Below are 25,686 nucleotides of genomic sequence, written 5' to 3'. Positions count from 1 at the left end.
TCTTAGTGACCCTTTCTGACCTTCCACAATCCTCCTTGCTCTGCCAATGCACAGAATTGCTTCAAGCCCCTCCTCTCTTTCCATTTTGTGCAGCCAAAAATACAGCACCAGCAGCCTGCTCATGTTCAACATAATATTTGTTTTTAAAATTAAAAAAATTATAAGCCCACCTCTCAAGATGCTCAGGAGAAAGTCAAGCATTAAAGTTGTATTTAAAATAAATAAATAAATAAATGCATTTGTGGGTAAATAAACAATAATTAGTTCCAGGACATTGTTAGAAACGTTAGTTTTGGTGCTGAGCCCCACCAAACCCTGATGTGTCCTGAACTCGGGTCAACATAGTGCAGGAAATATCTGGCCTGCAGAGGATGCCGGCAGAGCTTAGCAATAAAAGGCGCTCCACCTAATTGGAGCTCACAGGCTGAAGAAGAATAGGAAAACTCTGGGGGCAAGGCCGCATTTGAAAGAGCAGCTCCCAGAAGTGATCAGACTGCAAAAGACTTCAGTGTACCTTTAGTCATAAAAGATTCTTCCCCATCTTTATGAAATTTCTAGCTCACTGTGTTTCTAATGCCCAAAGAGTAAAGGAGAACCCTACCACATTTCCACCAATATTTAAAATCATATTACCCAACCCGTTAGCACATCCTTCGCTTCATATAGAAATATTACCCATCTGTAGAGTCAACCTGATTCCGTACACGTTGGATAATGCACTTTCAATGCACTTTATCAATCATTTGAGGTGGATTATTTGTTCCGCACACAAAAAAATCCATTCCAAATGATCTATAAAGAGGATTGAAAGTGCATTATCCAACATGTGCAGAATCACTAGTCTAATCTTGTCTGGATTTGCTCAAGAAACTGCCCCCTTCTGTCAATCCTCTGACTTCTTTAGGCCTAATACATGCCAGGATTGGTGCATTTGGACCCATCCTCCTCAGTCTTGCATTGTTTTGGTGCATTTCTGATCCCAAGCTTCCCCCCAATTTCCAACCCAAGGTGAAAAAAAAATCTTCCCTCATACCAGTTCTGAATTCTCTGCTGTATCTCAGGATTAGTTGCTCTTTCTCTCTCTGTTCCTCCCACTTCCACCATCTGAGTAGGGTAACTTGCTAGCCTTCCCACTGTTGAGTATCACTACCTTACTTAATGCTGCTGATTTCTCTACCATAATACTTTGTACAACCTTCCCAACACATTTTTTCTCCTATATTGGTGCAATCCATTAACCCTTCAAATGCTGCAGTACTCCTGATTTGTGGGTCAAGTGTCTGAAATGGCATTTATAAGGTTACTGGATCTTGAGAAGCACTTTAGAATCCTCCTGGTTGGATCACTTTATTTATGTGTTGGGCCATCGCCTCTGGTTCAGAGGGGAAAGGTTGCGGAGAAGAGGAAGGTTCTCCCTGTGGCTGTGGGTCCACACATCCTGGACCACACTCTGCAAAAGAACTGTGGTACAAGAAATCCTGAGAAGTGCAACATGGGAGAAAGTCCTCTTCGTGAAATGCACCGCTGTTCAGTGTCTCTTCAGCACATTGCAACAAGGAACACATGGAGACACTTTCCCCTTAAGGATCCTGGCTGGATCCTCATGTCTGAATTTGCCTTCATGTTCAATGAGGCTGACTTTACGATGCCACCATCCAACACCCATCCACCTAATTTTTATCACGCCCCTTTCAATGGACTCAATAGTTCTTTCCTCCTCCACCTTATATTTACACTCATCCTGTGAGGAATGCTGAATTGAGTGAAAGTCATCTCAAAAGTTTCTACCATTTTAGTCTCTTGGTCTCAGCACCACTGTTTATCAGGTTCAGCAACATGGATTCTGTTCAGAGGACAGGCTCGTAGAGAACCATTGTTGGTGAAGTGTCCCATGTCCTGGAAACACATCAGCATCTGAACTTGTTGCAGGGACAACCGGTGAAGGGGAAATGATGCACGCTGCTCTGAGCTCCTTGGAGGAAGGGCAAGAGAAAAAACGTTCTAGATAGATCCGTTGGCAGGTTTGAAGACAGTGCATGGGGAATGGTTAAACTACCGAAGGAAGCCCTCAACCCATTTCAAGTCCCATAGGCTTCTTCCCATAGTTTGTCTCCCCCTCCCACTGCTCCTAGTGGCTATCGCAGTGATACTTACTCAGTGGCTATGGAGCCACCTGAGGCTCTTCTGAACACAATTCCCCAATGTGGCAACCTACCACATTTCAGAAAAGTGGAGAAGGCCCTTGCCTGGTGACATTTGTGGCAGGCAAGGAGTTTCCATTAAGAGCCTTGTGCCAGGGATGGAAGTAGATGGGGCTCTTTTGGTTGATGATACTTTTGGATGTGGCTCTCCCATCTGCTTCTGCACCAAAAAAGATTCCAGAATGAGAGATGCATACGGGCAGGTTGTGTGCTATTCTGTATCTGGCTGGATAGCTCACATTTAATCAGCTGAAATCTGGAGCAGACTACTGAGTCAACTTTTAGATGGCCCATTAACATACCTCTGTGCATCACACTTGAAATGCAAATGCCTTTTTGAGGAGAGGGTGACAGCACAAAAATACATAAACAGAAACTACCTCCTGTTTAAACATGTCCCCCTTCCCCAACATTACTTTCTTTCTTGTTCTGTTTACCCTAACAATATAGCCAAAACGGCTTTAAAAAGGCAAAGGTGTGTCTGTCAATCTCAGCCTCCAATTAAAATTTGCCCTCATTGGTGAATGAATCTGCTATGGCGTGCGTCAATTAATCTACCAATTGGCTTAAGAGACATGAATATTTTGGGACAACAAAGCCATAACTGGCTAGCATGCAAGCACCAACTATAAACATTATTTGCTTAAATAACAGAGGGGGGGGTCACAGCCCACCCCCACAGCTCTAAGCGGCTGCCACCAGGCTCTGTACACCAGCTGACTGCTAGTGTCTCATTCCAATGGGCCATTCTCCCCTAAAATAGCACCTAGGCTAAGATCAGCTAAGGAGGGCAAAGGTTGCCTTCTACCAGCCACATCAACTGCACTCTAGGAACTAACAGTTCACTGACCACCAAGGTGCAACAAGTAAGAGCAACAGCAGACCTTTTTGAGCAATACATTCCCTTCCTCCAGCCTGTTTTTCTCTCTCAGGCATACCACAGTACATAATGGAACCTAAACGACTGTTTTTAAAGGTGTAATAGTGGGAGAGAGCATAATATAGAGTCTAGCCAGGGTCTGGATGGGAGGTTTGCTATCCACGCTGCCTTAAGCTCCATAATGGAAAAGATGGGAAACCATGTAAACAAATTACATAAAGAGATGGAAATCAGAATAGCTGCTCTGACAATTTCGCACTTTACCTTTAAAAGCCAACTAGTTCCAATCTCTTGGCCTTGCTAATAGCATGCTGAATTTCTAGAAGGTGGTTTTTGAAATGGAGGGGGAAACAAGATCATTTGAAAAGTTGTTGTGAAGCAATACAGAAGGGAGAATTTTAGCAGGTGTGCCTGGAGCATGTCAGAACTCTGAATTCAAGAAGACCAGAACAATGTTGAGAATGGATTCAGCCTGTGCACTGCCATTGGCGGAGAGTGCTCTCAAGTCAGCGTTGACTTATGATGACACCTGGTGGGATTTTCATGGCAAGAGACTAACAGAGGTGGTTCGCTATTGCCTGCCTCTGCAACCCTGGTCTTCGTTGGAAGTCTCCCATCCAATTACTAACCAAGGCCGACCCTGCTTAGCTTCTGAGATCTGGTAAGACAAAACTATGACAAAGAGAGGAAATTACAGGAACAGCTGGAAGGGAGCCTCATAACAGCAGCAGAGTTATGGTGAACACTGCAAATGTTTCCAAAGATAGCTTGCTCAGTTACCCTTGAAATGTTCTCCTGGTTGCCTTGAAATGTTCTCCTGGTTGCCTTTATTAAACAATTCATATCCTACCTTCCTAAGATCTGCCCAAGGCAGCTGATGGAGAAGCCCAATTTGCTCCTTAAAGCACAATGGTTTCCATGCAGTCTGGGAAATATTCAAAGGGTGCTACATATGTCTGTGCCACTAAGACATTCTCCTCCTTGTTGTGGACCTCCTCTTGCCCTGCTCCAAGTTTACTGGTGCCAGGTCAGACAGCCTAAAAACCCTTTCCAACACCTTTAACATAACTCTTAAATGCGTAAGAGCTATATCCCATACAAAATATGGAAGCTGTCTCTTTAGAAGGCTTGATTTCCTTGTCTGAGAGCCTTAGTAGTAGTAAACAGGAGGGGTGAAAGCTAGACATATTCCCACTAGAATACTGGACTCAGCATTTAATAGGGCGGGGCCACAGAGCAACAAATACATCACAGTTCCATACTGCTAGGGAAAGAGTGGGCTCTAGAGCAAAACAGTATGCACTATTAGGGACAATTCAGTGGGCAGAAGGTTTGCAATTTTCAATGCAAGAATTATGGACATGCTGGACAGGGCCAACAGTTGCCAACTTTTAAACCAGTCCCTCCAGCTGACCTTTCGATATCAATTCAGTCTGCAAGCAATTATCGGGTAATGCTACTTAACTTGCTATGAAAAGCTTTAACTGTCCATTTCCACTCATTTGGTTTCAGATTGCTGTAATCCTAGTCCTGTTATATTGCTTATCAGATATCTCATCCTACTGATTGCATTGAATTAGACTGTGTAATTTACCTTAAGTCTGAGAGAAAGGTAGGCTGCAATTACACTTCTATTAAAGAGACAGGACATTTTTTCCTGCCTAGTTGGCAACCTTGGGGGGCGGGGGACACATGGGGCCTTGAGTACTCTGCAGATTTTTTTCCTTAACAGAAAAGTGCACTAGTCCTAGGGAATCCTGTCAGCTCTGGTGAGTAGGAGGTAAGAGCTTGTCTTGGATTGCAGGCAGACTTGCACTAGAAAAAGGGTGACAGCTCTGCTCGTCTCTCAGCTCACAGCAATTTTATTCTACTTTTAATCAGAATATAAATACTTTTTTATATAGGGCAGTTAAGCATTCAAAGTGCGTCATATGTAAGGTAGTTGTTTTCCCTGAATTGTAGATTGGGAGTTGAGGCTCAGAAGGTGAACATTTATTAACTGTAGGAGTCCAATAGCACCTGTAAGCCTAACAAAATTAGTGGTAGGGTATGAGCTTTCGTGAGCCACAGCTCACTTCTTCAGATACGTATCTGGTATCTGAAAAAGTGAGCTGTGACTCATGAAAGCTCATACCCTACCACTAATTTTGTTAGTTTTATAGGCGCTACTGGACTCTTGCTCTTTTCCACTGCTACAGACAGACTAACATGGCTCCCCATCTTGATTTATTAACTGGATTATGTACCCCAGTTTTCCACTGGTGTCCCCCAAAGCAGTTTACAACTTTCCATTAAAAAAAGAAGTATCACTTTTCAATTTAAAAACCCTAAAACAAACGGAGCTTTGAGAAGACACTCACTAAGCAGAGAAGAGTGCAGAATGAAAAAAAAAACCCTCCGAATTTTAAAATGCTGAACTCAAAATATAAACCCCCCAAATAAAATATAAACAAAGCCACCATTACAAATAGAAAATATGGTAGAGGGAAAGGGGGCAAATCTGGGCTGAATTAGAAGCAGGCTTAAGGGAATGTCTTGACCTGCCTCTAATGAGTCCATAAAACAAACTGTATAAACCGCACCCTACTAACTAGATTATATGAATATATCAACTTTTTTAATAAAGCATTTTTATAAGAATCATTAATACAAGCATAATACAAATTCACATCATCTGAGGATCAACATCCATCATAACCCAATTCAAATATATAATTTTTGTTGTGCTGTGCAAGATTCTAATATAATAAAGGTAACTGCTGACGGGTTTCCAGCAGGAACTCCCGTTCCGGAATCCCTTTATCAAAGCAGTTACTTAAACAGTTTTGATGGATGACATTTCAATAAATATAGTAGCAGTTCAATACATTTTTCCAAAAGTTAAAGTGCAAAGTGGCAATCTGCTCAATGGCATCAGTTAGTAGGGTGCGGTTTATACAGTTTGTTTGCTGATTCACCCCGCACCTCTCTCTTGTGTTAATTTCGAGTCTAATGAGTCCATGGCAGAGGGAAGACTCAAACTGGGACTTCCTGTTTCACAAGAGGTCTCTCAGCTCATGTTGCCCAAGATCTTGGTCAAGGTCTGCAGCATGTGCACACTCTGTGCACAGGCTGATTAGCCATAGGAGATGCCTAGAAGATCAGTAGAGGGGTTGCAATAGGTTCCTCCCAGTTCTACGATTCTCACTTAAAAGTTGCATTGTGTATTATTCATCATTCCATTAACATCTAGCAAAAGAAATGAAGGCTGCATTCGTGGGATTGTCTGCTCCATTCCCACAACCACCCTAGAGCACGCTAGGAGAGTTGGTGACTTGTCCAAGGCCCTGACAGTGAGCTGTAAGAACTTCTCACATTCAGAGCTAACGTTTGTAGCCTGCCTCTCTACCACAGTGGTGAAGGATATTGGGGGGGGGGGGGATCAAAGCGAAGATACTTGCAGGATCCAAAGTCTGAACCAGACAGAGTCCTTCCTCTACATCTGCTACCCGATGAAGATTCTGTGTCTTTAATTGATATGTCACAGGAAGAAATACAGCAGATGAAACTGCTGTATAGCATGACCTTAAATGGCTGCTGGAGGAATAGCAGTTGTTGTCCCAAGCCAAAGAAAGGCCTTCTGATAAACTATTGGGTATTTAGGTGCAATAAGTAAGCACAGCTGGAAAAAAGTTCTGTCTGTGATATGCAAACAGAACATATCTGTGGCAGGCAACCCTTCTTCCCATTTTACAGGTAAAGGAACAGACTGGGTAACTGGATAAACTTAATATATACAAACTGTACTTTGGCTGTGAAAGCTAGAGCATGGCCTGAACTAAGAAATAAGTTTTTCTAATTCTTTAGTTTCTTTCTATGATGTCACTTGGATCTGGCATTTTAAAAAATGTAAATTGATTATCTCAGTTGTCCATAACAAGTGGTTCTACAACTTTCTAAACTTTAGCAGTAGTCAGTACACAAAAGTGGGACCCTAAAGGCCTACAAGGATGGACAGCAGACTAAAGGTGGCCATGGGTGAGCAACACAGGGCTTGTTGGCTGTCCTTGTTTTCTCAAGTGAAACTGGCTCAGTACGTTTTTCATGTAGAAACACCCAGGTTCAATCCCCGGCATATCTCCTGTTAAAAAGGTCCAGAAATAAGTGACATAAAAAACCTCTGGCTGAAATTCTAGAAAGCTGTTGTGTCTGTCATCATTAGTCAGTGGTCTCATTCTGTATAAAGCAGCTTTGTGTGTTCTATGTACAGCCTGCTGCTTCGGATGTTTTAAGGATTTGGCCTCCTCTGAAGTAAGTACATTTCCATCCCTCTTGGTTGTAGAAGCAGGACAAAAAACACCCAATGATCAATAAAGAATGAACAAGTCCCAGGAAAGCATGGGAAGAAGAGTCCCCAACTCCTGAAAGGTTATATGCACAAGTTCTGGGAGATGGAAGGAATTATTTCAGATCTTGAAGACTTACTGATAGGGCCAAAACCAGCTGCTGTTCACTTTGCAGGAAGAGTAATCACTGCCCCTTCTACGTTTCTAACAACATACGCCCACAAATTTTCTTTCAGCACAGAGGAGTTTGTGGGGAGATGCCATTTAGTTAATAGTTTGGGGCTAATCAATGACACTTTCAGTTTGGGGGGCAAACTTTCAAAGTCACTTCAGTATCTTTCTTGCATAGGTCTCTTTCCTAGCAAATTTAGTGCAACACTCTTCTGTTTTAATAGACGTTCTTTCATACGGCATCATATGCAAGGCTAGCAAGGTATAGTCTGCTTGCCTTCAGCCCACATGAGTTTAAATATCTGCTTGGGCATATGATTCACTTGATGAGCTGGGGTGCTAAAACATGTCTCCACCCTTGGGGCAAGAGCTGGATATAAAAGTTACTAGTAAAGCCGTGGCTTACTGTCCTTGTACTGATAGTTGGCAGGCTGGACATTCAGAGCACTAAATACAGAGAGGATTTCCCATTTCCTTTCAGGGCACTTAAGACCTAGGCTATCACTACTTAATATGCCAGGAGGTGCAGCCCCAATGGGTTTGCTGTGCAGGCAAGGATACCTATTCCTGAATTAAACAGCAGGCCTTAAAACAGTCAGAACTTTCAGCCTCATTCCATAAAATGGCTCCACTTACTTGAACAAGCCAGGACAAGAGGGGGAGCCCTAAGGCTTCGGAACCTAGCAGAAGAAGCGTTTGGTGTGTTGGGCCTAGAGTATGGGGGTGGGGGCTACCAAGGAGAAAGATCTCCCCATCCCATTACCAACCAAACTGGCATCAAATCACTCTAGACACACAAGGAATTTTAAGCTGAGGCAAAAATGGAAAACAGAGCGAGCCGAGTTCAGAGACAAACTCTTCAGCACGAAGAATGTTTCTAGACTGACAATGCAATCCCAGTTACTCCAGTCTAAGCCTGTTGAAATAAATGAATTTACACTGGAGTAACTCTGCTTAGGATTGCACCGTAAAAGAGGGAAGGAAAGAGACTGATAAAGCTGAAACAGTCACACGTTAAAGAGTTGCAGCATTATTATATTCAACACCTGGCAACATGGCACTAGCTGAATCTACACACTGCTAGTCAAAGGCTTCTTCATCAGCAGCCGCAAGGGGAGGAATTCACATGCCTAGAGGTAAGCCCAGAGGATGAGGCCTCAAAGATCAGCCCTCTGTACTACCACCTGCCGGTTCATGTCCTGAACTCCTCATAATTTTGTCATTTGTACAGTGTGCATTCCTTCCTTTTGGGTTAAACGACTGCAGTTCTGATGTTAGAAATTATTTTTTCAGCTGTAGGGAGGGGGTTTTATGCAAAGGAATTAAGTGCCTGCAATTGGGGGAGTCCACAAAGTCCTTCTTTACCCCTGCCTACTCACGTCTGGGTTATTTATTTATTTGTTTGTTTATACTTTTATTCTGCCCTCCCTGCACAGGCAGGCTCAGGGTGGATTACATTCAGTAAAAAATGCTGCAATAAAATTTAGTTTAAAACAATCTAAAACAGCAATAGCAACCAATACAGTACAAATAATTAAAAAGTACAAGCTAGCAGTAAAACAGCCAATCGGAGGCAGCCAATCTCCCACCTAAAACTAGCATTTAAAAGCTGGATGGTGGATGCCTCTAGTAGGGAGGGATCTAATCTCCCGTTTGGGGATCTCGTGTGTAGGTGATTGTGGGGATCTTGCACGTGGGTGAGCTTTCCTCCCTCAGCCTTCTCTGTCAGCCTGAGCTTCAGTTCTCCCACTGGATAGTTTTACTGAGCCGTTCACTGCCTCACACAGGCATTCCAAGATGGTGTGCTGGCTCTTGCTCAGAGATTGCTAACCCACATTACCCTGAATAATCCATAGGGAGATCATATGAGGTTTGGATGCTGTGGAGTAAATGCATTTTTTTAAATGTGCCTTCTGAGCTTTTTATCACTTTCTGCTGCATAGTCAACATCTTTCTCTAAAAGTACGGACACAAATCCATACAGGCCCACTGTGGTCTAGCCACCTACGTAGTGAGGGACGTATGCCAAAGGTTCTTGGAACCTGGACAAAATAGAGGAAGAGCAGGTCACTGCGGTTCCCTCTCAGGTGCTGCACAACGTGCCTTCCACACTTGCTACAGGCTACTATTTCACCATCCTTCTCTATACAGATGGTTGGGATAACCAGGCAATGGTAACTGATCACAGTTTTAGGACACCAAAAGATCACCAGTGATTGTAGACCCTAGCACCCAGGAGGATGGGTCAGCCCTTTTGAAGCATGACCTTGCAAACAAACAACATGGTGCAGGGCTGAGGAGGGGGGGAAGCGTCCAGGCACACTTCTGGGGTCCCCCCCCCAGCCACTGGTTCAAGAAAGGGGTGCCTGAGTGTGCTATGGGGGAATGGTGAATCCCTCCCCATTCTGAGGCCACCAGCATCATGGATCAGGAGGACTTGTATGAGATTCCGTCTATTCCATGCAAACAAACCTATTGTTTACATTTAAATTTCATACTGCATCATCCCTCTGGGCAAAGAAGTTTAAAACATTTGTGAACAAACTTTTATCTCAGAAACAGTCACAGTGGATAATCAGATCTGGATTCAAATACAAGACTGATTACAGATTTTTTACACAACCACTCTTTGTAACCTCAGCAATATAACGGGAATAGTAGCAGACAACTAATGTTGCCCAGTGAATAAGGTAGCAAGAGCAGCACACACAGCTTTTCCTCCAAAAGGTGGCATGCACTAAGAACTGCCCCCTCCCGTTTTAACTCTATGGGATGCTAATGCTTCTACCATCCCCTTGTGTGTGCCATGCGGAGGGGGTTAAGTCCAGAGTGACACTTATTTCTACCATCAAATAAGATACTAAATAGGCCTCCCTTGTTTCATCTCAGGCCTTTTTGGCCTGCAGGGCCAAAAAGTGCCTTCCCCACCCACCCGTGAGCCACCTTTCACCTCTCCCCCCTCCCCACAGCTGGCTCAGTCTTCCTAACTCGTTTGGGCCAGTTTCAGCTGCTGGACTGGACCTGTCTGGTTCCAGGTAATTTCACCCCAAATATACTTCGCAAACAGGGAAAGGAGGCCCGCGCACGAGAGGGCAACTGAGGGGGAAACAAGAGCCCATCTAAAAGGAGAGTGATCCCCACCACGGCCCTCGCCTCTTTCTTCTCCACCCTGCAGAAAAAGCCAGCGACCACACGGGCATTGGCCTAGTCCCTTCTGAAAGGGGCCTGAGCTTAACCCAGCCTCTGGACAAAATGGAGGGCTGACAGCTCTGGCGGGGAAAGGCGAACTCCGGCTCTCAGGCCCAGCGCCCCCTTCCCCTCCAGCGACCGATCCAAAGGCTATTCCCCCCTCTCTGTCATTAAACCGTGCCACTTGCGTGTGCTGCCCGTGCCACCCCCTCCCAACTTCTCTTTTCTCCTCCGGGGCGGGGGGCGGGTTTGCAATGTAGACGCCCCCTCCCCTTTGCAGAACTTCTCTTGAGCGCGCACAGAAAGGTGCACGGAAATTTTCCTCGACGCTTCCTCCACTTCCACACACACACCCTCCCGGTTCAAACAGCGGCAAAACTTTTGATGGGCTTTGCTGTTCGTGGCCGTCGAGCTTCTCTCTGCATCCGAGGGAGCGAGACCTTTTGCAAAGCGGCGGAGTTTCTTTTCTCCTGCCCCCTCCCCGCCCGCCTCCGAAGTTTCCCGTGCAATCGACACAACTGATCCCTTTGCCCCGGATCCCAAAGGGGGATCCCTCCTTTTGCAAGTCAACTCCGGAACCTCTCGCACCCCCAAAAGCAACAGCAACAGCTCCCCCCCCCCCGAATCGTCTGAACTACCCTGCCGGCTGCCCCTCCAGCGCCAAAGCTCTCCCCCACAATGCGCCCCTGGATCTTTTGCAACACCTCATTTACAAATGGGGGTGGGGGCACAAAGACACCCCCCAAGCACCCCCTCCCCCCCTCAGTACCTGCCCGCATGTCCCGGCGCTGCAGCAGCCGCGGTCCTGCCAAGGGGGCTGGCGGGAGAGGGGGCGGAAGGGGGCGGGGGGCCGTGAGGGAGGGGGCAGCGCCGCCAACGTTCTTTGTCTGGGAAACTCCGGGCCACGTGACACTGGACAGCTCTCCTGGTTGGCTGCGAAAGCTGGGAAGGGGGGGCGCAAAGAGAAAGGTGAGGGGGTGTTTGCAAGCCTGCCGTGGTCTCGCTGCCGGGGAGAAGAGCTGTGCACGTGAAACACGCGCTGCTATTGTCCCCCTCCCACATCGACTGCTGGGGGAGCTACAAAAGTTGGAAGGAAAAGGAAAGGGCCTTCGGTCTGCAAATGAGACAACAAGTGAACCCCAAAGCAGAGCTGCAAAGCACCCCTTCCCCCCAATCCGGATTTAGCCACAAGCACGTCCACGTTCTACACCGGACCGATGCAGGCGAATGAATGGTTGCGAGCGCCACTGCTCCTGGCTGCAAATGCCCGCCCCGGTATCCCTGGCTCAGGGGGGCTCTAGGGGCGGCTGCAAAAATACAAGCGTTATGCAAAGCTGTGGAGGGCTGTTGGGGGCTGCCAAGGGCGCCCCCTCCCCGATCCCTGCCTGGCACCGAGGCTACTGGAGCCGCAGGCTTCTGCCACTGCACACCGTCTGCAATGGTTCGCGAGGTGCATCACCCCCGTCCAAAATTTGTTCCCGCAGTGACTGACTCCCCCCAAACACTTGCACACATCTAGTTACAGTCTTCATCCTGAAAATTACCTTTTAAGTCTCCTCCCCACCCTCTGAGGAACCTAAATCGGTGAAGGGGACAGCTTTACAGTAAGGAATCTCCTTTACAAACCCGGGGTGGGGGTGGCCTAGGGGCTTCACATCCTGCAAACAATTAACCCGGGCGGGGGTTGTGGGGGAAGCAAGTCTACACTATGACGAACAAGTAAAACACGGACAGCAAGGGACCTCTTGCGAAGTGTCAGTTTTTAAAACAGCACACAAGCGTTAACCAGTAGGTGCCTACAATTGCACAACCCACATTCTATATATTTTTCACAGTTGTCGTTCAAAACCAAAGCAGGAGGGGGACACACACTTTCCCAGCATCAAATTATCGTACTTTGTTGTATGGATTACATCCCCCCCCCCAAACCAAAAGTGGGTCTTTGAGAAATGGCTTGTGGGTCCTCACCAACTAAGCCATTGCAATGAAAACGTGTCCCATGTATAAGATTTAATGAGAACTGAAATTAACTGTGACTAGTTTTTATCCAGTTGATCTCCATGGATTTGAACCACGATCCAGAATGATCTTGAGAAACATCTTCTGAAGTTTTCTAGTTTCCTGAGCTCCCACCAAGCTCTCCTACTCAACGCAATTCCCCTGTCTGTACTTAAACCGGGCATTCCCTTCCCAGAAAACCCACCAGGCACCAACTGTGTCTTCTTTCAAACCCTGGCTCAAAGCCCACTTCTCTGCAACTTTCGTGTATAAAGTTGCACAACTGAGTTTTGCTCCTGTGCACCCATGACCTCTCCCTCCTTCCCAGCTGAAATCTAGACTGTAAATTCCCTGGGAACAGAGACTTACATTATGTTCCTCTGTAAAATGTCACATGCACCAATGACACTAGATAAAATATTATCAAGAGAAGACCTCAAAAAAGACCTCAGGGAAGACTCCCTTGTTGGGTAGGCGTAGGTCAAACCACTCGTAAGCGCTACATGTCAAGCCACTCCTAATCATAGTGATAGAATTTTCTAGTACACTAACCTTTGAGTAGATGCATGGAATTGGGTCTCCTCAGAAGCGTGGTGGGACCATGTGTACATATGTGTACACACGCACACCCAGCTTGCTCCAGATGAGGGCAAGTTTTAGCACTGGCCTAGCTGAATAGAGACAGATTAGCTTTGAGGTGCAAAAGGGTAACATCCACATTATGGATGCAGAACTTGTTCAAAAGCTACACCTTCTTCCAAGGAATTCTGGAAATTACTACCTGTATAATTACTCAATTATCACATTTTTAATTTGCAAAGCACTTTACAACTTCTCATTGGTTTCCCTGACACCAACCCTGTGAGTTACATCACAAGGATTCCCTCTTCAACAACTGAGGTGGAGTGACAAATCCAGAGCCAACCAATGAATCCACGGGCGAGGCAGGACTAAAATGAAGCCTAGCCTTTAACTACTGCACCTCAAAGCAAAAAAAGACATGATTCTAGAACTCCATCGTTCATTATGTATCACTGTGCAAAATGTGTGCCTGGATTGTACTCTTCTGCCCAGGTACCTTTGGGTTCATGAGAACCACGACTGTTAAGAGTTGCAGTAAAGGCGGGGCCCCGGGGAGGTCAAATTTTGTAAAAAGACTGGCACCAATTAGATAACTGGATTGGGGGTTTGGGGGAGCTTTGTGTGGGACATCAGACGACATTTACTGGGGGCTAAGGGGCAAGAAACGACAAGGCTGGGTAGATCCATCTGATCCCCCTGCACCAACATACTCTGCCTGTCGTACTGGCCCAATCTGGAGTGAGACAGATATCCCCAATGCAAAAGGCCTCTGAGCTCCCACCTCCTGTCAACTAGGCCCGCCTGGAAGAGCGCTTGCTTCAATTATGAGCACATTTGCATATGCCTACATGTCTGCTGATCTTGGCAGATCTCAGAAGCTAAAGCAGGGTTGGCCCTGATCAATATTTGGGTTGGAGACCACCAAGGAAGGCTAGGGTTGATAATCCAGAGTCAGGCAATGGCAAAGCACCTTGGAATGTCTCTACCCTTGAAAACTGTATAAGTTGCTGTACATCAGCTATCATTTGATGGCTTGCCTGCGCACATGCACGCAAACACGTCGGCTACAAGCCACTATCATTCACGGAAGAGAGAAAAAGCAAAAATTCAAGAAATGACAAAACAGTGTCGCGAAAGAAAGCATGCAGGTGTGTTCCATCAAACCTGCCTTTGAGTCCGGGTGGCTGTCTGTCAAGTATGCAGCCCCCCTGCAAGCCAACTTTTCCCTTCCTCTCAATCACACTCAGCCAAGGGAGGTGAGCCTCATGAAGGCTCCTTCCCTTTTCCCTGCAAGGGGAATCAGTTGCAACTTGCTCACCTCATTCCACAGCAATGGGGAAATCCCTGCTCATAACTAAAGCCACAATGACAGCCGACCCAAAGTGAAAAGGAAAAGGGCATTTGGTTCACTTGTTCTCCATCCACCACAGTAAGAGCTACTGCAAGGATGGGGTAGGCCAATCTACCTCCTGACCTTCTGCTTGAAGGGTCAGTGGCACCTGCTGCTTGAAATGGAGGCCAGAAACCTGGTCCCTCTAGTTCCTTTCAACATTGCCTATGGTCAGTAAAAGGTAAGCCTAGAGCACCACAGCAGAAGCAGCGTGAGGAGCAATGGCAAGTGGAAGAGGAAAGAAAAGAGGCAGGTGGGTCAGTCTCCTTAAAGCACCCAATCTTTAACAGGGAAGCAACAAAGCCTAGAGAAAAAATACATCACATCATAGAGTGACTGCATGCTGGGGAAGAAAATCTGGCAAGCAGAAACCAGAGCATAGCAAACCTTTCATACAAACAGTCCCTGCAAGACCCGTAGTCAGTCTCAATGGCCTTTCTGAGGGAATTAGTCTAAGCAGGGCCGATTCCAGACAGCCCTCCCCATGCCGAAACGTTGCACGTCATCGCACGGAAAACACGAAATATCGCGTTTTCTCGCGCGAGTTTTGCGGGACATCGCGCAAAATTCGCGCAAGAAAACGTGATATTTCGCGTTTTCCGCGCGACAACACGCAACGTTTTGGCATGGGGAGGGACGTCTGGAATCGGCCCAGGTTTACTCAGAAAAGTCCTGTGTTATCAAGGGGGCTTAGTCCCAGGAAAGCGTTCTTGGGGTGGCAACCTGAGTCCTGGTTTGGTCACCAGCCAAGCTGAGCTACATCCCCCAACTTAAAGTACATTTGCCAAATTTTAATGTCCCAAGGAAGACTTATGGACCAAAATCCCTCCCATCAGTGTTCTCCCAACTCTAAATTTCCTACCATGGGCAAGAAGCTAGATCATCTCTGTTCTCCTACTAGATTAGAGTCTTATGGGAGGATTTCCTCAAACTACCATCTTCTTCCCAGAATAATAGCTCAAAGGGCCACATCATTTATTTATTATTACATATCAAACGTATAAATGGCCTCTCCAGAGACCTGCTCTTCTTGTCAAAAGGCAGGACCATGTGGACATCAGCTGTAATGGGCAAATGTTGACTCCATGTTTTTTTTATAATTCCAAGGTACCAGGATGTGGAGGAGTTCCAGGCCAGGTTTTACTTATGGCTGCCTCTCTGGATCCCGCAAGGTGCTATAAAGGACTCTGGAGGGCCTCTTTTTCCTTTGTTTGTTTCACACTATTTCGTTCTGAATTAAAGTGACAGTGTTTGATTTAAGAGGACAACCCTCTGTAAATTCCTGAGTGACAGCATCTTACACCAGCCTCCTCCTTTCTTCAATCCACATCAGCCCAACGACAGTCTGTGGCACAAGCAGAAAGCAGGTTTGTATGAAAAAATGGTTATATGAAAGCAAGATTTAGGCCCAATAGCACTTTAAAGACCAACTAGATATCCAGGGTATGAGCTTTCAAGAGTCAGAGCTCCCTTTGTCAGATGAATCAGGACCAGGGAGATTCTGGTTCAAATCCCCGCATACCATGAAACTTAGTGGGGGATATACAAGGCCAGCCATTCTCCTGCAGTTTAACCTACTTCAAGGTTATTGTGAAGATAAAACATAAAGACAGGTGAGGCATGACACCATTCTCTACTCCGTGGAGGATGGGTGGCATAAAAAATGTACTAAAACTATTCTGCAAAAGGGACTAGATGAACAAAAAGGCAACTTGTGCAAGCAAGCCAAGCCACATGCTTCTGAAAAAAATACTCAGGACCCATGGGTCAATACGACAGGGTGGAATACTGCTTCCTGATCCCAAATGTCCAGGCAGATCAGTCAGGCCTCTAATCATGAACTAAACTAATCCACCCTGTCTTCCCAGGAAATTTTTATTTGGCCTGAACCCATTCTCCTGTGTCTGATGCACTGCACAAATATCACCTCCACCAACCTATGCCAGGGAGAAACATTACTGAACAGTATAATCCACCAAGTGAGATACCAGAAATCACAAATCCCTCCACAGATGTAAACCTTGTGAGCAGTTTTCTTATCACAACTATTCCAATACAGTTAATGCAGGATTAGAACTGAGGCACCTAACATTCACTTCTAACGGCCCCTTCTATTTGGGATGTCCGTTCAGCTACAGGCCAGGCACACTTGATTTCAGTGGCTGGACTCGCACTTTAAAAATAGCCTGCCAGATATGGTACAGAAAACTCCTATATTCTCTTCCTTCAGTAACATTTGCAAAGCAAAGTGCAAAGCAAGGTGTGCAAATTTGCAAAGAAAGGTGTGCCTTTAGCAGAAATAACTAGGGAATGTCTCTGGCAGCCAGTAGTGACAATTTTCGCCATTTTTGGTTGATATATTTTAATTCATTTGTTCAATTCTGTTTTTAATTGTATATGTTTATATTTTGCAAGCCAGCTTGGGTGCAGAGGAAAGGCAGGATATAAATATTTTAAATAAATGGTGAAAGCCTCATTAAAACTGTTAATGCCTAATGTGTGCCTCCCTCTGACTTCTGTTATTTTGCCAGCTTTCATCAATAAACAAGAACAAGTGTGCAGAAACCACAACTGGTACAGTCCCTCTTGGGATGTCACATATTTCAGTGCAGTTCTGTGTAAAAATGCTAAAGACAATTTTCTGCATGGACTGAACTCTCCTTGTGCTCCTCTATGGCAGCTTCACTCATCTGAACAGGACCTTCTGAAGGTACCATCCCGCTAGTGTGCAAAATCAACAGCTGCCCATGCATGTGCATTCTCTGTAGAGCCCCCCCCCCCATCTTATCCAATGGCCTTCCTGAAGAGGTCAAGAAAGCTCCCGCTCTCTGGGCTTTCCACAAACTATGCAAAACTGAATTATTCAGGAGGGGGTTTTTTTACACAGATAAGAGGGCTATGCTGTAAGGAAATGGTTCAAAGAGATGTTTTGGTAAAGGAAAAGGGACTGCGGACTGCACTACTTTGTACTGTGCGTTGCTGCAAGTATGCTCCAACTTGGTAGTTTCTGCATTGCTTAATATGTTGAGTTTAGAATTGCTTATACTTTGTTTCAGCTTTGTATTGGATTTCTGCTTGTTCGCAAATTTCTGCAACCCATACGCTATTGTGTTGTTTATCGAATGTCCCAGCTGTTGATCTTACTGGCTTCCATTGTGTGGGTGAGCATTCCAACATGGTCTTCCCAGTTGCAGCCTAAAGTGGTCCAGTTTGAGGAAAAACTCACCATGTGCCATTTGTCAGAATCAGCTCTGAAACAGCTCATTAGCTTCTTGTCCTATCCTCCCCCTGCCCAATTTACAGACTGATATAATGCTTCATTTCTACAATCGTCCTGCCTGTACCTGCTCCACCTTGAATGCATATTCTTTTTCTCTTTCTTTCTTTCTTTCTTTCTTTCTTTCTTTCTTTCTTTCTTTTTAAGTAGGGGTGATCTATACTGTGTACTGATCATCAGGAATGGCCTCAGATTCCCTTTGAGGGAAGGCAAATGCTGAGACCTTGGGGAAGGGCCATGGCTCAGTGATGGAGTTTCTGCTTTTACTTGCAGAAAACCGCAGGTTAAATGACAGGCAACTCCAGTTTTAAAAAATCTCAGAAAGCAGGAGATGGGAGAGCCTTTCTTTGCCCGAGACCCTGGAAAATGGCTGCCAGTCCAAGAATATGGTTAGATGGACTGTCTCACCTGGTATAGGGTGGCTCCATACAGTTCTCCGACTGGTCTCAGATCCAGATGGGCTGCTTATTCCCAACCACTGGACCTGACTGGCTGGCCCTGTGGCCTCTTCCCCTCACATACCACTGTGACCTTGAAGAGCATGATTCAGGTCCAACAGCACCTTAAAGACCAACTAGATTCCCAGGTTATGAGCTTTGGAGAGTCAGAGCAAAGGTTCTCTGGTATCTACAGTCCTGTGTGTGTGTGAGGGAGGGCATGCCTTTCAGAGCGGTGCTTAATGTGGAGACACTGCAGCCTCTCTGGGAAACCCCCTACCTGTTGTGTCACCTTGACAGGGGCCTGCTTTCATATACAAGTATCCCTGCCCCACCAGGGGATGCAGCTGACGCAGGCAGGGGACCTTCATTTATCTGTACACAGCAGGCAGGCACCTCCCTGGCCCCTGCCTTCTGTTTCCTCATTGGAGGCCCGAGGCAAGTGGCTGCCAGGCAGAGCTATAAATAGCCCAAGCAGAGCGTGAGGGGACCTGTTGCTAGGGAGACACTGAGGTGAAACGGCAAGGAAGAGCACGGACACGGAGGGAAGGAAGCACAAGTTGGGAGGGGGTGGCAGTGCATAATGAAAGTCTGCCCATGCCATGGGGCACTTCTGCGGTTGGCATCACCCCCACCATAAACACACATCCTGCCTCAAAGTAAACAGATCCACCTAATACCTGTGGAGATGGAAATTCACCACTACTTTCCACACACACAAGGAAGAATCACACTGGGTTGTCATTGGGGAAAAAACTGCTCACATCCCTGCGGGGGATTCCTCGGGGGTTTTTGCAGCATTTTCCACAAGGAGGGGCTGTAGGTTCTTCGCTCGCAGCCTGAATCTCCCTGGCTCCTGCTCTAATCCAGCATCCTCATTTTGGCATGGAAGTCTCGGCTTTGCCTGGCAGGGCTCCAGCTGCTGCAGCTTCTCTAACCCCTCCACTGGCCCATCCCTGGAGCTAAACTGGTACCAGCCTGACTGAGCAAGTGAGCCAATGCAGTGTAGCAGCCAGGGTGCTGGCCATGGATCGGGGCACCTTGGTTCAAACCTGGCTGATGTTGTGAAGGTAACATCTGAGGGCCAGTAAAATCTATCCAAGTGATTTTGAAGGAAGATGGTATAACAAATGTGGTGGACAGACAGGCATACCAGTTGAGTAATGCTTAGGGGGGCAATATTTTCCAAGAATCCGCCCCCCCCCAAGCAGCAATGCACGTCCCCAGCACTGGCACTGCACACTGACACAGCCCCTTGCAGCCAAAGCTTGTGGGCCCATCATGATAACCACAGCTTTACAGCCCATCCCAAGTGAATCTGATCCCTCCCTTACCAAAAGACACACTGGATCTTTTAAGACCTGTCCAATGAGTTTGGTATCATACCATATAGCTGCCTTTCCCAGAATCTCAACACAAGACATGGTAACCAAGAGATATCTGCAGTCCAGTCCAACACATGAACATCCACTAACCCCCGCCCCCCCCCCCAGCTCAGGGAGGGAAAGGCATGCCTCACATATACCTTTTGTTTACCTCTCTGAGCTCTGCTCTTTAAGACCAGTACAGGCACAACCTGCTATAGCCACAAAGGCTTCATCCCTGAATATTCTATTTTTAGGAAGGCCTCTCAGCCTGTACAGCACTCGTCTATCTCTTCCCCCCTCCCTTATGGCTGTACCTGAAACAGCAGATTAGATCTTCCTGTGTAGCCCAATTTTACCAGTGGTGACAGCCACACTGGCTATTGGTTGCCTATGAGCAGAAAGCAGAGGACTGTCTACTGATGCATGAAGTGAGCAGTTTGGAGTGGAGTCTAAATTCACACTCGCACTACGTGTCCCCTCTTGTTTTTCTAGTGCAAAGGTCCCATCAATAGGTGCAGTGTGCCCATTAAGAACATACATACGGTGCCACTTAAATTTGCACCTGCCTTGGGCCAAGAATGGTGCCAAATGTCATTTGCCAGTAAGCCAAACCAGAAAAGGAGCAGCCAGCAAAACAAGTGGCAGAAAAAACATAAATGCCATTTTTTCTTTCATCAGCCCTGTATATTTGTCTTCTGGGAGTTGCAGAATGAAGAAGGATAAACAATTTATAAGAAGTAGGGCTGCCAACCATTTAAAGATTTTTTTAAAAAAAATCAATTAACTATCCAGCTTTTTACTGATTAATCAATCCATTCAATTTAAACACATTTATAAATGGCAAAACTTTATGGAAAGAGCCTTTCTGAGGATCTTACAGTAAAAGGGCAAATTTTGCCAAATTTCAGAACAGAGAATACTCACTCTTACAGTAAATCAGTGAAGCCAAAATTTACCTCAAACAATGATCAAGATTTCTGTGCAACAGAAGACCCAGATTAGAAAGAGATGTGAAGTATGTAAATGTTGCTTTGATGGATCAGACTGAATGATTATCTAGCTCACCTTCCACAAAGGCTAACCAGATGCTTCCAGAAAGCCCATAAGCAGGGCATGGAAGAAACAGCCAGCCCACTTGTCCTCCAGCAACAGGTATTCAGAGATATACTGCCTCTGAACATGGAGGCTCCATTGAGTTATTTTCTTCTTTTCTAATCCTTTTTGCAAACATACCTAAACTATAAGCCGTCAAAACATCTTGCTTTATTGAGTTCTGCAAACAGAAACATACAAAGCCACCTTATTCTGGGTCAGACCCAGTGGTCCATCTACTCTGGCATAGCCTACTCTGTTATCAAGGGTCAGCAGGCTGAAAGAGTGACTGAACTGTCTAGGAAATGAACCCACGATATTCTGCATTCACCACAGGCCCTATGCCATTAGCTATAGCTCTTCCTGATTATACACTAACTTGCTACCTTTGGGTATAAACAGGAAGGGTCACACACCAGTTTTTCTTTAATCAGATCTGGCACAGTGAAAGAATGCCCTTTCTCCAAAATCCTGAGAAGAATCTTTCTTTGCTGTCAAGGCCAGTAAAAGAGGGGGGCGGTTTGCAGAGGGTAGCTAATTTTAGTCTACCATTTTAAGATGCAGATAGTTGAACACACCAACTCATCTCATTTATTAAAGGCTGCAATGCCAACAAGCAGCAACTAGAAAACTGTAAGTTGTATCTAGTGTATGCTGCAGCAGCAAAATACAGTATTAGCCACAGAATCCAGCTTCCTAAAATCCTTAAAAAGAAAAAAAAAGTTTCTAAACTTTATGGTTACAAATATATTTTACATGGGCACTGCCCAGAAGCCAGTAAACTTGTGGGATAAAATTCAGAGAGGTGAAGGATCCAGGGTATTATGTAATTCTTTGTCTCTCCCCAACTGCAAAATAATTTATGTGTGTGTGTAAAGTACCAAATGTCACCATAAATTATGCAAAAATGAAGTAGTATATGCATGTTAATTTGCATGATTTATGCATGTCACAGAATGAGACAGTTATTTTGGCTCAGAACACAAGAGTGCTTCCAGGCCTAGTTAATCTCTTCTCAAAGACTGTTATGATGAGGAATCTGTCTTGCTAAATATATCTGCAATTTGGGGTGTGGTTGGGGAGGGTCTACATGAGGCACAACACAGGCACAACCAGTGGCGTCAAATTGCATTTGTGCCATGGAAAAGAGCCTTGGAAGAAAGTAGGTATGGGTTTGGGTACATGTGAGAGAGAGAAAGAGAGAGAGAAAGAAAAGTGGGCAGGAGGAGGGCACACTTTTCATGCACACCCAGGTAAGAGGCCCAGAAAGCGACAGGTTACCTCCATACCCACCCCCATGATTTCAAAAATCACATTATACAGAAGCAAAGCAGGTGTATGGTTGCGCTTGAGTGTCTGCAGGTGTGCATGAGCAAGTACAACTCTATGGCAGCGGGCACACACATGGGAGGGTGTGAATGCATGTTTGTGTGTGCGCGCATTCACACGCCCAGCACACAAGCCCCGGTATGAAGGCCACATGAGAGACAAGCCTCCCCCCCAAAACCCCAAAGGTGTGCCACGAACCTTGTCAAGCTGAGCTGCCGGTGGGTTATCAGTCTGTGGGAGAAAGGTAAAGGAGAGGAGGGAGTTAGCACACACAGAGCCACAGCAAACTGGCACCTCAGACTCTGTCCACTACCTGTCCCGGGCAGGCCAGGCACAGCAGGGCAAATTTGGGGAGCAAGGAAGGAGGGCGTGGCTTCAGGGGAACACTTGTTCTGTTCCAAGAAGAGAGACCTGAGCCAATCCATCTAAGGGGAGGCGCAACCTGGCACAGCACCACAGACCAGTACCCTGACCATCATTCTCCCATCAAAATGCAGCAATGCCCCCTCTGCCCCCTCCACTTGATTGAAATGAACTCAGAGGACAAAAGCCCCTTGCTATAAAATCAGAATGTAACCTGCGGCTGCCCCACAGCCTCGATCAAGGCTGGCTGATTCAGAAGCAACTCAGCTCAACTCACCATGCTCCAGAATGCTTCTCCACCCCAGCATGCTGTGCAGCGGGTCATTTCATTCAGGGCACAACAATGCATGCTGGGAGGAAAGGTCACCTTAGCGGAGTCTTCCTTTGACTCAGTGTAAAGGCATTGATAAAAAGCAGCTCTGTCTAAATTTGTCTCGACCAAATACCAGGAAGTTATATAGTCACAATAATTGGGTGGAGGGTAGAGAGCAAGAGGGGCAACTACATACCATTCACAGATTTTTTTTGGCATGGAGCTAATATCTGATGTGACATTTTTATGAATAACGGCTGGAGTCTTATTTTCTTCCTGCATAGTTTATTGGTGATCCTTTCCATAATGTACTCTGTATGTTTTACATTGTCTATAGTACACTGTGTGCATATGGGAGAGCGGCCTTAATTCTTCAACACTGCTAACTTGCACGAGTTGTGCATGCCCCACCTCTCTCCCAGGTGCACAAAGTCAGAAAAGGAGAGGAAATAAATCCAAATGTTGGATTTGTTTACCAAGATTTATGACTAAACAGACATGCACACAATCAGAGTTTAATATGTCAGACACCTCTATCAAATCAGTTCAGTGGGGAAGACAATGTTGGAGGTGAGAGTCTGATTGCTACGGAGCTGGAACAGGATTAAAGTCCCTGCTCTGACACAAGATCTACTGAGTGGGCTTGGTGAAATCACTGGTTTAGATCCCACAGATTTTTTGTGTGCACAACATACCCCGCACAAGTGGAAGCGCAAAAATTACTACTTGCTGTCTGCTTGCACTACATGGGAGTGATTGTATCCCTCACTACCTTTCCCATGTGTGCAAGACATAACACAATATATTTATTTTGATACCATTTGAAAAGCAAATTAAAAGCATGCCTTCTGTTGTATTTTTCACTGTTCTATATGCACAGAGTGGTTTCGCTAAAAATTATACTGAAGCATGTGCTGCTGCAGCCCTTGTGCTATTCCTTGCACAACAGAAAATGCATTTAGTACATTTCCCTTTCCGCTCATGTATCACTGGATCCAACCCACTGTTTCTTAGCTTAGCCTAAATCACAGGGTTGTTTAAAGGCTAAAATGGGATGATCTCATGAATGCTGCCCAGAGCCCTTTGGAGGAAGGGAATGACTCACATGTGACAAAATAAAACAGGATATGCAAAACACTTTTCCAATTGACCACGGCCAGCTACAAGGTTGGTAGCTCTTTCCCAGTGGTCTAAACATTATCAGAGGGCACATCCTAGTCTCTAGGTTGATTATATGTCAGTCTTAGAATTGCTTATGATCTGTTTTAGCATTTCTTCAACTCGTTATTTATTTTCTGCTAGTTTTGAATCTTTGCAAATGTGTGTTTATATACCCTATTACATTCTTTATTGAAATGTCTTTGACATTTACTGTATTGGCTCACACTGTGTAATCCACCTTGAGTCTCAGTGAGAAAAAGCAGACTATAAATAACACCAATAAATAAATAAAATTTAACCGCTCACTCCTAAAACAATTTTAAGACTGAGCTATGTAAATTTGTAATAGAGTTTTGTCTGGTGCTTCTGAAGTGAGTTTCTGGGACTGTGAAACATTTCCCTCACTCCAAGAGAGGCTTATGTTTTTCTTTTCTGATGTCACAACTGCAAATGGAAGAACTAGTCAGGAAATCAAAACAATGAAGGGGGCTCTGAATTTTACTGCGCTAAGAGCAGCTCAGGATTTGTGCAGGGGGGGGCTGATAATGAGCTGGTAAAGTGATATTAGTTCCCTGGCCACTCACAAACTCAAGCAACATTGCAATGGAAAGGTAAGATTCGGGTCCAGTAGTGCCTTAAAGACCAACTAGATTTCTAGGGTATAAGCTTTCGAGAGTCAGGTACGAGGAGTGGAAAAAGGAAGGAGTCCTTATAATTCCTGGATAGATTTCCCACTTGCCGGCTTTCAGAGGGGTGACAATGGAGACAAGGACTATTTTTTTCTAAAGAAAGAGATGCAAAAGCGAAGCCTGTATCTCAAAACCTGCACTCTGAACGTCATAATGGACTCATACATAAATTCTGAACCCCGAAATTGATTTTCCCACCCACCAAGCAGTATAGTATCACTTTCCAATTATTTTTTTACGAAGTACTTTGTACAGGTTTCCCTTCCTGTCAAAAAGGGGGAGACATAACCACTAAGGACCCACAGGTCAATGGTACAGCACGTGGTTCTGCATATAGTCTGAGGTTCAGTCCACAGCGGAGATGTTAAGGCTACACTAGACCGTGGATTGAGTCCTTGGAGAGGTCTGAGCTAGATGGCCCAGTGGTCTGACCAGTATGTGGCAGCTTCACACATGGTGATGGGCCACAATGGGCCTCAGGTGGTTATGGACCACAATTTGCATGTAAACGGTTGTTACATTATTACCTGTCTGCGCCTGGTCAGAAATCTAGGGGACGTCTGTGATGGTACACTTTTCAATGCTCAATGTGACTATCTAATTGCATGTACACCACGGCAAGTTACCACTTAGGAAAACAGTCTATTACCTTTCTGATCAGAGGCTACAGGTGTTGAGGATGAGACTTTGATCCCTACCCTAAGCCCATAGCAACCATCTGCAAGGAGGTTTACTGAAGCATATTTGTGGATGCTTTTAGGTTTCTTGGGAGTTGTACACCTAGCATGCAACTCCCAACAAACTACAAGCTGCTTTGGGGTGGGGGGGGCAGGAATCTGCAGACCAAGTAAAGCTGGTGTGACTGAGGGAAAAGGCTTGGATGCAGGAAACCTGGGCTTAAAACTCCATTCAGCCAGAAAGC

General features: G+C 45.6%; 1 protein-coding gene across 5 annotated transcripts in view; it reads right to left on the bottom strand.

The window, feature by feature from the left end:
- The window catches only part of DNMT3A (DNA methyltransferase 3 alpha), a 106,390-nt gene that overhangs the window by 18,886 nt on the left and 61,818 nt on the right, over positions 1–25,686 (bottom strand). For 4 of the 5 annotated variants that reach the window (XM_054989182.1, XM_054989215.1, XM_054989200.1 and 1 more), the window contains one exon: positions 22,437–22,469. The exons of the other annotated variant lie outside the window; for it this stretch is intronic. In XM_054989182.1, coding sequence (XP_054845157.1) covers positions 22,437–22,469 — 33 coding nt within the window. The remainder of the gene's footprint in view (positions 1–22,436; positions 22,470–25,686) is intronic. 5 annotated transcript variants of the gene reach the window in all.

The sequence above is a fragment of the Eublepharis macularius genome, chromosome 1 (genome assembly GCF_028583425.1).
Source record: "Eublepharis macularius isolate TG4126 chromosome 1, MPM_Emac_v1.0, whole genome shotgun sequence".
Taxonomy (NCBI): Eukaryota; Metazoa; Chordata; class Lepidosauria; order Squamata; family Eublepharidae; genus Eublepharis; species Eublepharis macularius.
The sequence above is the reverse complement of the archived record's forward strand: the minus strand, read 5'-3'. Positions and strand labels throughout refer to the sequence as shown.